This window comes from Macrosteles quadrilineatus, unplaced genomic scaffold (genome assembly GCF_028750875.1).
Source record: "Macrosteles quadrilineatus isolate MER2022 unplaced genomic scaffold, UCM_ALF_1.0 Scaffold_2__2_contigs__length_208266976, whole genome shotgun sequence".
Taxonomy (NCBI): Eukaryota; Metazoa; Arthropoda; class Insecta; order Hemiptera; family Cicadellidae; genus Macrosteles; species Macrosteles quadrilineatus.
This window is the reverse complement of record NW_026542595.1, coordinates 85,706,401-85,720,212: the sequence shown is the minus strand read 5'-3', so window position 1 is coordinate 85,720,212 and position 13,812 is coordinate 85,706,401. Positions and strand designations below refer to the sequence as shown.

Sequence of the window (13,812 nt, the reverse complement as noted above, 5' to 3'; positions counted from 1 at the left end):
ACACAGTGCATGTAGTCAGGAACAAAAGTTTCTGCAAGATTTAAATTAAACACATTGCCGGGTATTGACGGCCCTTTTACCCTTTTAATTACCTTGCCACTATCAACTGCTTCCTGGCCACTTTCCAAAATAGATTGTGTGTCCTCAACAAAGAATCTTCTTATCTGTAAATTCTAGATGTGCCTTGACCACAGGGAATGACTTCCTCCTTTTTTTCACACATACATTCATATTCACCATTAAATTGGTGGAAGTTTCCGACGGAAGCTCTCGTTACTGCATCTAAACACGCAATTGTGGCAAACACCTTTGAACTCACAACCTTCATGGTGTTTGGCACACAACATTAAAAACCAAAACTTTGACGCTGCTGAAGGTATTCTGTAAATGGTTTCAAGAACGTGTTCATGTCAGGCTAACTGAAGTGACCAAAGTTGCGATTTGGAGCTTTTGAACACAGGAACTCCGTCTGTGTTTGAAATCGAAAGAAGGTCTTGTCGTCCTAAATGGTACGTCTGTTTCAGTCGTTGGTAAAAGATGCCTTCTGAAATGTCTTCGATATCAGATGTCATCTAGAGGTTGGAATACCTCAATGGAAGCTGGTATATTTAACTGGCATTTCAAGTCATAATTAACAACAACAAAATTCCAGATGTTGATTTACATTAGGGTCACTCTGGAATGTTTTGATAATAATTGGAGATAACTATCAAAATATACCTGAGTGACTGGGCGCTACTGGGTGGTCAATAGTGCGGACACTTCCATCCTTGATTAGAAGTTGCTCCTAATCTCTAATTAGTTCCGATCTTCGCAGAGCTGGTGCCATTCTCTTCCGCGACGCAACACCATCCAACGCTCCCAGATCCGTCACTGACGTCTCCGTTGCGATTTGCTCTGTCTGTGTACAAGCAGTCGTACACTCCACAATCTACGCTGCCTGTGGGCTGTTGCATGCAGGGGGCCTTCTCAGTAAGAGCCCATTCTGGGGCGCGAAAATTCCACCGAAACACCTGGGCCAGCCGCTCCAAGTAGCACAAAATATCCTAGAGGATGGTTGGCCGAGCTCTCCCTAATGAGTCGAATTCCTGTAACACTTTTTGCTTCGGCCATGCTACGATTAAAACCTAATGGTTTTGTTGTTCAAAGGTTTATTGCGGACATTTTCCATCACGAATGTAAAAAAAAACAATACACAACGTTTCGGGATCTGGAATCTGATCCCGTCTTCAGGTGAAAAAACTTAACTAACACATTACAACTAACAATACACAAACGCCCAACCTAAGTTGGAATACACTACCGAGGGTAGTAGTCAAAAAATATGCACTGTATAGCAGTCAAGTCATGATACAACATGCAATTAATAACAAATCACAAAACACTATAATCTATAAAAGGTTTACGTACAAAAAACTCACACAATGGAACACTAACAACACCGTACGCTATGACTCCACCAATGAGACTGAACCAACATGGCTGACCAATCGGAAACACGGAGACAACAGAAATGGCTTCCGGTCCCTGGAAAAGTAAAACCAACAAAATGGCGGAGCGATGTACGATGCCGCAAGATGGGTGTTAATTATGTTTATTCATATCACGAGTTTTACTACGAGTTAACATAACGTGCGAATTTTGAGGAGAACTCGTTATTTCCCTATTTATTGAACAATTAAGTTCCCTATCCTTTAGTTCCTTGTTCAAAATGGGTAGCCAAAGTGGCCTTATTTCAACCGATGACTGACTGATTGGTTGGTCTGCTAATTTAATGTATGAGGCTTCAATGAGTTTACGTTTGAAAAAATGAGGTTCCTTATGGACAATTTTTGCCTCTTCAAAATTCATACGATGATTTTCGGACCAGCAATGATGAGCGATCTTAGATTTTTCCACTAAACCTTTTTTGGTGTTTTCTCTGTGTTCTTTGATTCTAATGTTCAACGGTCTTTTTGTCTCGCCATAGTAAGGCCTGGAACAATCATTGCAATTTATTCTGTAAACACAGTTTTTAGTATCCTGAGTGTCATTTTTGGGTTTTGTTTTGACGAGACTCTGCCTAAGTGTGTTTTGTGTCCTAAATGCTGTTTGCACATTAAATTTCCTAGCAACCCTTCTGATTTTTTCCGACAGTCCTGACACATACGGGATTGACATGTGGACGAGTTTTTCCTTGCGATTTTGTAAAGGTTCACGCGTAGCCCTATCTTTCTTGCATTTGTTTATAATGGATCGAGGGTATCCGTTACTAGCCAAATCCTGTTCTACTTTCTTAATTTCATCCTTTAACTCATCCTGATTGGAGCAAATGCTCTTAGCCCTGTCAAACAGAGAGTAAGCAACCCCCTCCTTGACAGAAATTTGGTGGTTTGATTGAAAGTTTAGATACTGCCCTGTGTGTGTCTTTTTTCTGTAAACAGATGTTCTAAGACTGTTCAAATGCTTTTCTACGCACACGTCCAAAAAGGGGAGTTTGTTTTGTGATTCCACCTCCATGGTTAGTTTTATGGAGGATGAAACACTATTAAGATGCTCTAAAAACTCATTCAATTTATCATCTCCATGAGGGAAAACCACGAAAGTGTCATCGACATATCTCCACCATATCCTCGGTTTGAGCCGAGCTGAAGCCAAAGCTTTTTGCTCAAACTCCTCCATAAAGATGTTGGCAAAGATAGGTGACAATGGTGACCCCATGGCCATACCCTCATCTTGACGGTATAATTTACCCTCTAATTGGAAATAGTTACATTGAGTACACAACTCCAAAAGTTCCATTATGACGTTAACAGGGAGTTTAGTTCTGTTTGCTAAAGTATCGTCGTTTGTGAGACGGGTCTCAATTATTTTTAGGGTTTCCGAAACGGGGACATTCGTAAACAGACTTTCAACATCGAAGCTGACCAGCTTGTCAGTATCAGCCAGTACGATAGATTTAGACTTTTCTACAAAATCTTTGGAGTTTTTGATAAACGAATCAGTGTTTCCTACTAAAGGCTTTAAAATGTCCAGAAGGACTTTAGACAATTCCCTACAAGCAGAATCACGGGAGCTAACTATTGGTCTCAGAGGAACGTTAGGTTTGTGGATCTTAGGTAACCCGTACATGTGTGGAATTTTGGAATGGTGTGGTGTCAACCGAGTCCTTTGTTTGTCGCTAAAAAACTTTTTGTGTTTTCTTAGAGTACTAGCGATTTTACGCTCGAAAGTTTCTGTGGGGTCTTTTTTCAATTGGGTGTATTGGCCAGATTGCAAAGTTTCTAACATTTTTTCTTCGTATGTCAAAGTATCAAGAACTACCGTGGCATTCCCTTTATCCGCGGGCAAAATCTTTACAGTACCGTCTTTCCCAAGGACTGATACTGCTTTGGTTTCCTCTTTACTAAGATTAGGTTTAGGAGTAGGAATTTTCTTTAGTAAAATACTAGCTTCACAACGGAACTGATCCCCCTGAGACTCAGGTAACTGAGAAACAGCAGACTCAATCCCTGTCACAAAATCCAGCGTTTTAACTGATTTAGGCACAACGGAAAAATTTAGCCCTCTGCTCAAAACAGAAATCTCAACTGGGTTTAGAACTTTAGAAGACAGATTCACAACTTGGTTTTTTGCATCATCACACTGTGAAATTTGAGTATTCCTATCAATGTTATCGGGAGGTCTGAGATGTTGTAGTTTAGCCTTTTGCCTAGCCTTCACATTTTCCGATTCTTTGTTGAACCTATTTTGTATGCTTTGAAAAATGTTTTGAAAATCAGAACCTATTATTAGTGCCAATTCAGCTTTTTTGTTCTCAATAGAGCTTTTCAGAAGTCTTTTTTCTAAACGGTGGTGTTCAATTCTTTCATTGATTAGAGATTTAGAAGCTAAAGACATTATTTTGCTGGCTTTGAAACTTTTGTAAGGAGGCTTTAGGTAAAAACCTTTAGGTATCAAATTTTCACGTTTGCATTTCACAAGAAAGGTCAAATGGTTTGTGTGATTAGCCAATTTTAAATGCATTTGTTCCAATTCACTTATTTGATTACTTACTCCGGGTCCGTACCGAGAATCAATTCTTTGTTTGAAGTTCATTGTTGGTGATGGTGAGTTAATGTTGTTCAAAGGTTTATTGCGGACATTTTCCATCACGAATGTAAAAAAAACAATACACAACGTTTCGGGATCTGGAATCTGATCCCGTCTTCAGGTGAAAAAACTTAACTAACACATTACAACTAACAATACACAAACGCCCAACCTAAGTTGGAATACACTACCGAGGGTAGTAGTCAAAAAATATGCACTGTATAGCAGTCAATAGACAATAGACAATAGACAATAGACAAGTTTATTAGTCATTAATTAATTCACAAGAATTACAATAGACATCGTCAATCTAACAATAGAAACATTATTTATAAACAACTATAAAATTTAAGTCTTTGTTTACAAATTGTAAATTGAAGAAATCACTTAACTTGTACATAGGATTAGCTTTACACCAAGAGAGCAGTTTTTTTGAAAATTCATTTAAGGGCAATGCACGAAAATCAACTGGAAACATGTTAAATATTTTGATCCCCAAGTGGGTATGATAGTTTTGAGATCTAGACAGTCTTACTCTACTTACATCAATAAAATTTCTATTTCTAGTTAAGTGGCTATGGACATTTCCTCTTAAAACATGTTTGTTTGAGTTCTTTTTCACAAAAATGGAGACTTCATAAATATACAGATTTACAACAGTTAATATACTAGATTCTATGAACAGAGATTTACAATGATCTAATCTTTTGGCACCAGTAACAATTCTAATGACTTTTTTCTGTATCAATAACACCTTACCAATACCTACTCCATTACCCCAAATCACAATACCAAATCTTATGATGCTCTCAAAAAATGCAAAATAGGCTAATTTCAAATAGCTATTAGTGACATGATTCCTTAAACTACTTAATAAGCATTTGACTCTGGATAACCTTGTACAGATAAAATCAATATGATGCTGCCAAGACAGCCTATTGTCAATATATATACCTAAAAGCTTAACAGAACTAAAATCACAGATGTCATGGGTTGAAACCAATAAATTGTCAGTTTTGTCAACATTTAAAAGCAAGCCATTTGCAGAGAACCACTCAGTCGATTCTCCTAAGGCATTTTCTGATAGGCAGTGCAACTGCCCTAAGTCACTGTGGCTACAGAACAGTGTTGTGTCGTCTGCATAGATTGTGACATCACTACAAGAAACATTAACAGATAGATCATTCATAAGTATTAAAAATAAGATGGGGCCCAAAATTGAACCTTGCGGAACTCCAAAATTAACATGAGTGACTTGCGATGTAATACCATTGACCTCAACCATTTGCCTACGATTACTAAGATATGACACAAATAAATCTAATTCACAGCCTTGAAATCCATAATGAGCTAATTTGTCTACAAGAATGGGATGATTAACACAGTCAAACGCTTTACTCAGATCACATAAGGTGATCTGAGCAAAGCACCTATCCTCTAAAGCGTTTAAAAGATTATTTACAACATGATCCACCGCTAAAGTTGATGAAAGACCTAACCTATAAGCAAATTGACAGTTACTAAACAGATTACTATGTTCAAAAAAATTACATACTTGGTTTTTGACTATTTTTTCCATAACTTTAGCCATTGTAGAAATACATGAAATGGGTCGGTAACTGCTAGGCAAATTTTTGTCCCCTTTTTTGTACACCGGGACAACCCTTGACAATTTCATAAACGATGGAAAAACACCCTCTATGAGACAGCGATTTATACAATAAGTGAAAGGACTTAAAATAACAGAGCAAACATTTTTCAATAAATTACTCGTTAACCCATACGCATCTCTAGTATCAGAATTTTTTAACGACACAATCACATTTAAAACATCTAATTCTGATACCATTGTGAATTTAAAATCAAACACAGGTTGAGCACTTTTTGCCACCATTTGATGAGCAATGCTTTTTGACACATTCACTTTCTCACAGATTTCTTCCACCGCCGTGGAGAAGTAGGAGCTGTAGTCATCAGGGGATAGCGCTGACATATTTTTCTGCGTGGACCTCCCAGCAGCTGAGTTAATTACCGACCAAGCAGTCTTGCACTTATTGGTAGACCTCTCGATGAGTTCTTCGTTTTTTCTCTTCTTTGCTTCTCGGATAGCAGTGCGATACTTGCCCTTTAGATTTTTGGATAAAAAAAGAATGTCCTCATTACCATACATTTTATACACATCTTGATAAAACAGTATTAATTTTTTCATTTTTTCCAGCTCTGGGGTGTACCAGTTAACTTTATTTTTGAGAGTTCTATTTTTAAACACCTTCTTCTTCACCAAAGGAAAACAATCATTAAAATTAGAGAAAAAACAGTCCCAGAACAGATTGAAACTTTCTTCAGCAGATAAATTAGGGTCAAAAACCAAGTCCCAACTGACAGTGCTAAGGTTCATAATAAGGTTATCAACCATAACAGGCGTGAATCTTCTGGTCCATACTTCGCCGTCTTTCTGAAGTTGACGTTCCGCAGAAATTTGAGAATGTTCCAGTATTAACGCATCATGGTCCCCTAACAACGGGTTTACAACACTTATTTTATAGTCTGAAGAATTAACATTGGTTAGAACATTGTCAAGACACGCTGCGCCTCTAGTAGGTTTGTCATTTGCACAAAAAAGATTAAACTGTCTAAGTATATTCAAAAAGTTTGTAACACTAGGCTTTACAGTTGTGATGTCAAAGTCCGCATTGAAATCGCCACCAATCATGAGTTTACTTGTACTTCCCCTACTGACTAGGAAAGCTAGCATATCTTCCAAAGACCGCAAGAAAATGTCTACATTACCCATAGGCGATCTATATAATGACACAACAATTAGGTTAAAATGAGGTAGTTCAACCGCAGTGACTTCAAAGTCGAGTTCTAAACAAAATTGATTCAAATCAATTTTTTTAAACAGAATGTCCTTAGCAACAAGTATTCCAACTCCACCTCTTGATAGATTGGAACGACAAAAATTGTTTCCTAATTGGTAACCACTCGGTATATAAAATTCAGCTTCATCATTTCTTAAAAAATGTTCACAGAGGCAAGCAACATTAATGTCACAGTCATTCATAAAAAGCTCCAAATCACCAAGTTTACATTTAAGACCCTGTATGTTTACTGATAGTAGCTTGATAACTTGATTTATTTTGGGTGATCCCTGGTTTCTATAGTCCTGTTTGATACTGGGCCTAAAAAATTGTCTTGACCAGCCCTATCCCAACGGTTTGTCCTAGGGGGGCGATATCTCCCAATCTTACTCCCTACGGGCCAGAGGTTAGGATGCATGAATTCCTCACCAAGATCGAAAGGTACACCTACCTTGAAAGAGCGATAACTGTCATACCTTGACACTATAATTTGACACTGAAAATTGGCATTTTCTTTTAAACTTCTCAAATATTTTAAGATTGAGTCCGAAGTTACCGAAATGTCCATGCCTGTCAGAAAAAGCCACATCATTCTCTGAGCTGGTTTAAGCAAATTGTCTTCACTTACCTCTTGAGTCCCATGCACAACTTTATTTCTTATAGTAGGCCTACCTTTTACAGCCTCGTTATAAGCCTTGGGCTTCGACATACCATGAGCATGAGCCTTATCCTCAGAATCCATAGGCCTAACTATGGTTTCAGATTTCTTCTCATTATAAGTAATGGTTGCTGGATACTTTCTATTATTAAAGCGCCTTTTATTATTTCTGACTTCTGTCCAGTCAGAAGAGTTGGTATAAATTCTACTTTTGTTTGAATAAGAACTATTTTCTCGTTGTTGGTTATGTCTCGAATGTTTTGGGTTTCTAGAATGCAAGTCACCGTCACCGACTTTAGGTTGCAATTGCAAGTCTCCGTCAACGCCAACTAAATTATTTGTTAATTCATCTTTGCCATTGCATAGAGCATTGGAAGTCATTGGTTCACCGATCGTTTGATCGAAAGTCATATCGTCGACAGCGTTTTTTGCACTCTGCCGGAGAGAGGAAGAGGAAGAACCACAAAACCCTGAAATGTTCGACATTGCTAATTCCTGTTTACTCCCGTCTGCAGACGACAGTGACAGTATTGTATTGCTTAACCTTACATTTCCATCAGCTAAAGAGTCCATTCGCTTATTTAGTTCTAAATTGTCATTTATCACTCCTTTTACAAGCCCCACTAAGTTGTCAACAATTGATCTCAAATTTAACAAATCGTCCGTATCCCACACTTTAGTGACTAACCAGTCTATCTTCAGCACACAGGTTGAGCAGTACCACTTAATGTCTTCTTGTATCTCATTAATAAGCTCATATCTCGTATCTGATACATTTACACATGATGGATGAAACCATAATTTACAAAATCCATCACAAAATAGTCCTTTTCCATCACTAGGAATCACAACTTTACATACAGCACAAGGGGCGTCCTCACTCTCCTCCACCATCTTGCCAACCTAAAGTCATGATACAACATGCAATTAATAACAAATCACAAAACACTATAATCTATAAAAGGTTTACGTACAAAAAACTCACACAATGGAACACTAACAACACCGTACGCTATGACTCCACCAATGAGACTGAACCAACATGGCTGACCAATCGGAAACACGGAGACAACAGAAATGGCTTCCGGTCCCTGGAAAAGTAAAACCAACAAAATGGCGGAGCGATGTACGATGCCGCAAGATGGGTGTTAATTATGTTTATTCATATCACGAGTTTTACTACGAGTTAACATAACGTGCGAATTTTGAGGAGAACTCGTTATTTCCCTATTTATTGAACAATTAAGTTCCCTATCCTTTAGTTCCTTGTTCAAAATGGGTAGCCAAAGTGGCCTTATTTCAACCGATGACTGACTGATTGGTTGGTCTGCTAATTTAATGTATGAGGCTTCAATGAGTTTACGTTTGAAAAAATGAGGTTCCTTATGGACAATTTTTGCCTCTTCAAAATTCATACGATGATTTTCGGACCAGCAATGATGAGCGATTTTAGATTTTTCTTCCAATGGTTTTCTTCAGGGATGTGGACAGGAAAGAATATTAATTATGTCACGGTTAAATATATTTGTTCCCCGATGCCAGTTTTTAACCCTGGTGTCCGACCCTGTTTGTACACAACGTACAGGAAGGTGTCGAACGCCTAAATCCAAAATTGATCGGGCAGGAGTAAACCAAGGCCACACTAGTGATTTATAGGATTATTGATTGAGGGTCATCGATCCCCGAATTTCTTCTAGTGCCATCCGTTTTTCAGTTGTGATTTTTAAGATAGAATTTTTTCTCGTTCCGCCGGACACCCTTGCAACCAAAATCCATGCAACGTGCAGATACAAATTTAGTTCAATAGTTAACACAAATTGTTACAATACTATGTGGTCACAATTGAAATTGAGAAAGTCAAAGTGTTAGCCTATGTGTATGTTTGTAATTTAGTCAATAAAGGGTTTCAAGTCTTTCGCGTGTGCCGTGATGGTCGTGATTTCGTCTTTGTCAAACCTTGAATTCAAATCTGAATTTCTGTAAATTCTGATCCGAGGTTTTGTGATCATACTGAGAAATGATCGTCTTTAGTACACGATTATCTCTTTCTGTAGGATTAGATTGTGGGCTGTAAGGGGCTGTATATTCCAATTTAATATTCCATTCATCTGCCATCTGTTTGAAAATGTTAGCAGTAAATTGAGTGCCATTGTCGCATCGTAGCATTTTGGTAGCTCCATATCTTAATAAAATAATCTTTAAACTTTTCAAATACTTGTTTAGCAGTTGCGGTTTCAACGGAGTAACTTCAACCCATTTTGAAAAATTATCCTGGATAACCAATGCAAATTTATTTCCCTTTTACATCGGGGTAATGGTCCTATTATGTCGGTGGTAAAGCATGTACCAAGGTCCTACCGGTCTCCTTAACATAATTATCCCTACTGGTTTCTTCTGTTCTACTTTAAATCGGGGGAGGTGGTGGTGGAAGAGCTGGCAAGTCATTGCTATTTTGTACAATAGCTATGTCTTCATCCTCCTCATGTTCACCAGCGTTTTCATCTGGGGTCGGAACGGCATGGCTGACCCTTCTTAGGAATTCCTCCACACTGTATCTTCCTGCCACGAGGAGAGTGGTGGGCTGTGCGATTCTCCGATCATTTGCGAAGGACGCTGAGGGAAGTGCGTCGTTCGCCACGCCGTTTTCATATGTCGCTAGTTGCTGAACATATGCATGCTCAATGTGTTTGAGACCCTCTGTGGAAAAAGACAGCACAGTTTGAAGATTGATTCCAAAGGGGCCCTTTGCAATTCCGCCTTTCACTGAGCAGTTCACACACTGCATTATGTTCTTCTGTGAATATGGCTCGAAGCCCTGATCGAACTGCCGTGTCGGATCTTGGATATCCAAATCCAATGTTGCACTTATCAAACTCTTCTCTAAATTTTTCATACGATACTTCTATTCCAAAATTTTTTGCAGAAACATACCTAGTAGTTTTTTTTTCTATTTAGATGCTCAGACAGATAAATTTTGTGTGTGTCCTTTGGACTGTAATGAGCCTTGCGGCCTTTTAAGGACGTGAAAAACTTGTTTAGGGCAATACAAGTATCATTGGGTAATTTATTTTTCCCCCGGTTCTCACGTTTTCCCCTTTTGTCAATAGGTGGCATACCTATCTTTCCTAAACTACTTTTAATGAACTGCAAACGTCGGTTTGTAATGCCAAAAAATGCTTGTTTTAAAAGCATTAAAACAAACAGGAATCTCCTCAATCTTATTTTCTTTCGTAACCCGCACTTAATAGGAATAGCTAAAGTCATGTAAATTAGCTTCGGTAATGTCCTATCTGGGTCTCCTACGCTTAATATGTTCAACAGAAATTAAACCAGCTAAGTACGAGTTTTGAGAATTTCTATCACTTAAGTTGTTAAAGTCTCGTATCAGTATATTCCGGGCATTTTTATCAACATGTGAAAAACATTTTAATCTCTTACAGTGACATTCTTCCCCCGTTTCGTGTGTTGTATTTCTCATCCGTTTAGCAGCTTCAAACATTGATCCATACTTACGTTTTTTCTTCACTGAGTTCAAGTTAACACCTACTCGCACATTTCTTCACTTACACTACCACTATCACTCATTTCCAATGTCGAAAACTACCCACTACAACATAAAAACACCGTGTCACTAGCACATAAACAACTCTGCCACCGGCTACCAGCCACTCATCAGCTGACTGAGCTGTTGTGACGGGCGCATGTCCCCCTCCACTGTCGCTCGCTTGGACATTGTTCGTTACTTCGCTGTAGCCGATGGACCTTGATCGTTACTTCTCAGCATACCCATTTTTCTTTGCGCTATATTTCGGACCCTGATCGTTTTTACGCTGTAGACGTTGCACGTGGTTTTACTATTCCTCATAAGGAATCAAAATATGTCAATAATATAAAATTTAGGATTTTTGGACCTTGATCGTTTTCTCTCTCTAGCCTTCTACATTCTACTAGTTGCTTGAAGGGACACAGTTCATCTATATTTTATAAACGCTAACTTAAACTAAGTATTTTTAATAGTTATTACAAACAAATTTGTAACAATATCAGAATTAATGAGTATACATACTATTTGCTTGAAGGGGTCATAGCCCCTAACCTTTGCTCTAAAATATTCTGCTCTTCTGATTTCTATAACTACTGTATTTAAATTCTCAGGAAAATAAACATATTATGTCAGTTTGAGTTAGTAAACGCAGTAGAGACTTAATCACGCGTTTCAGCGAAAATTAAGCATACGTTTTAAACTACTCATGAATTTCCAATTTATGGATATTTTACGTTATTTCTTATTTAATGACTTTTGAAAAATGCTACTGTTTTTCCCAAGTCCCTGATGGGATTGAGACATTATATAACCTACTATACAAACATGATTGTACAATAACTTTATAGCATGAAATACAAATAAAAATTGCATTGGTCTCTGTTCCATTGAAAAACAGTTGTTCTCTGCCGTTGCTGATGGTTTCTCCCTCTTTTATTATATCCTGTACCAAGACATTTAATGGATTTTTCTCTGGATAATGAACCAGGTGTCCTTCATCTTTGATGGTAGCAGAAGGTGAGGTGAAAGATACTTCACAAATCATCGAACTGTGGGGCGGGGAGGATGAAACGGAAGGAAAAGAATGTTTAGGTGGTGGGGAAGAAACTGGTGAAAATAAAGGAGATTAAGATGGGTTTATTTCTTTAAGGTGGTTTTTGGGGTATATCTTTAAATAAACTTGGTGAGGAATATGTGATTGTTGGGCGAATCTAAGGCAGGGATTGTTATCTGGGATTGGGATGATTTGGATGAGGATCCCACCCCAACACTTTTTAGGCCTTCTACCAATGACGATGCTTTCTGCAGCAGCCTACCGACATCTGAAAACACCAATATTTCACATCAGCAAACAACTCTTCATAGGCCTAAATTTATTACAAGATACTATCTAATAACTTAGAGTCGCAGTCGCTGGTTTAGCGTGACTAGGTTGGCGGCCTTTTGGGTCCATGGCCTTGGTTACCTTCCTGCCACGAGGAGAGTGGTGGGCTGTGCGATTCTCCGATCATTTGCTAAGAAGGGCGCTTAGGGAAGTGCGTCGTTCGCCACACCGTTTTCATATGTCGCTAGTTGCTGAGCATATGCATGCTCAATGTGTTTGAGACCCTCTGTGGAAAAAGACAGCACAGTTTGAAGATTGATTTAGATGGGTGAGCTTAAAGGAAGGATCCGCCAGACGCAAGGGCAGAATAGTGTATAAAGACAATGTGTAAAGTAGAGCTGTTGTCCACGATTGTGTGCCAGATGAAGCCTATCTTGATGTAAAAGTGTCGACGTTTTCAGCAAAAACCCGGACTCGAGGGGACAATGTAACTGTATTGTACACCGTATGTAACCGATGTACATACATAGCATTCTTGACTAGTTTGTTGGAATAAACAGCCATTAAAATAAAGAAAGTTGAAATCAATTGTTTTACTGTGCAATTTGCAAATTGTGTATTTTCAAGTAAATTAGTTAAGCGTATTATAAGTACAGTAGTAGAATCATAGAATATGGTTCAAGTCAATGGAATTGAACTAATGACTGAAAAAATAATTAAGTTTTTTCTTCTAATTTAAAGTTTTTTGTTGTGTTGAAGAAATGTTTGACATGAAATAACCACATCTATATAATTAATCCGCTACATGAAACTTTGTCGGTTGAACTCCTCCGCCATTTCTTAACCGATTTTATCTATTGACGTCTCAATGAAAAGAGCGTGTCTTGTAGATTTGCAAACCGGCCTTACATTTTTGAAAAAGTCCCTTGGGCTCTGCCCCAGTGGCTTTGGAAGTTCCCATGTTATCTTTATGTAGAACATAATTATTAATTGTTCACATTTTGATCAGCTGTATAATTTAATTGCTGTTATTTGTTTTTCAATTCAATGAAACGCACTGAGTACATTTATTTACTATTTGGGTTTGTGTAAACATAACCCCCAAGACGTATCGTGTTAGTATGGTTGTATCTTGAATTTATGTATTTATCGTTGTTTTGTGTCGCTTTGACGGATCGAGTTACCATGATTGTAACTGAAATTTGTGCATTTATCGTTGTTTTTTGTAGCTATAATTTGTTTATTTGTTGTTTTTTCTTTTAAATGTCTCCGACGCGACGACAACGAAACATAGACAAGAGGCGTACCCAATCGTGATAACGACCGCACCTACCGAACAGTGGCGCGTAATAGG

General features: G+C 38.1%; 1 protein-coding gene across 1 annotated transcript; it reads right to left on the bottom strand.

The window, feature by feature from the left end:
• Window positions 1–794: 794 nt before the first annotated feature.
• On the bottom strand, window positions 795–7,574 carry LOC128984527 (uncharacterized). The gene is made up of 5 exons (XM_054403858.1): window positions 7,561–7,574; window positions 6,743–6,872; window positions 6,004–6,196; window positions 2,257–3,491; window positions 795–1,046 (listed from the first exon to the last, which is right to left on the bottom strand). Exons 1-5 carry the CDS (start codon window positions 7,572–7,574, stop codon window positions 795–797), a joined length of 1,824 nt encoding a protein of 607 aa, XP_054259833.1.
• Window positions 7,575–13,812: the final 6,238 nt, after the last annotated feature.

Excerpts from the sequence above, each read along its gene's own strand:
- LOC128984527 (XM_054403858.1), bottom strand. Across the intron at positions 6,197-6,742 it reads CGGACTTTGACATCACAACT|GGCAAGTATCGCACTGCTAT; the intron begins GTAAAGCCTAGT and ends AAAAATCTAAAG. Across the intron at positions 3,492-6,003 it reads CACGGCGGTGGAAGAAATCT|GGATTGAGTCTGCTGTTTCT; the intron begins GTGAGAAAGTGA and ends ATTTTGTGACAG.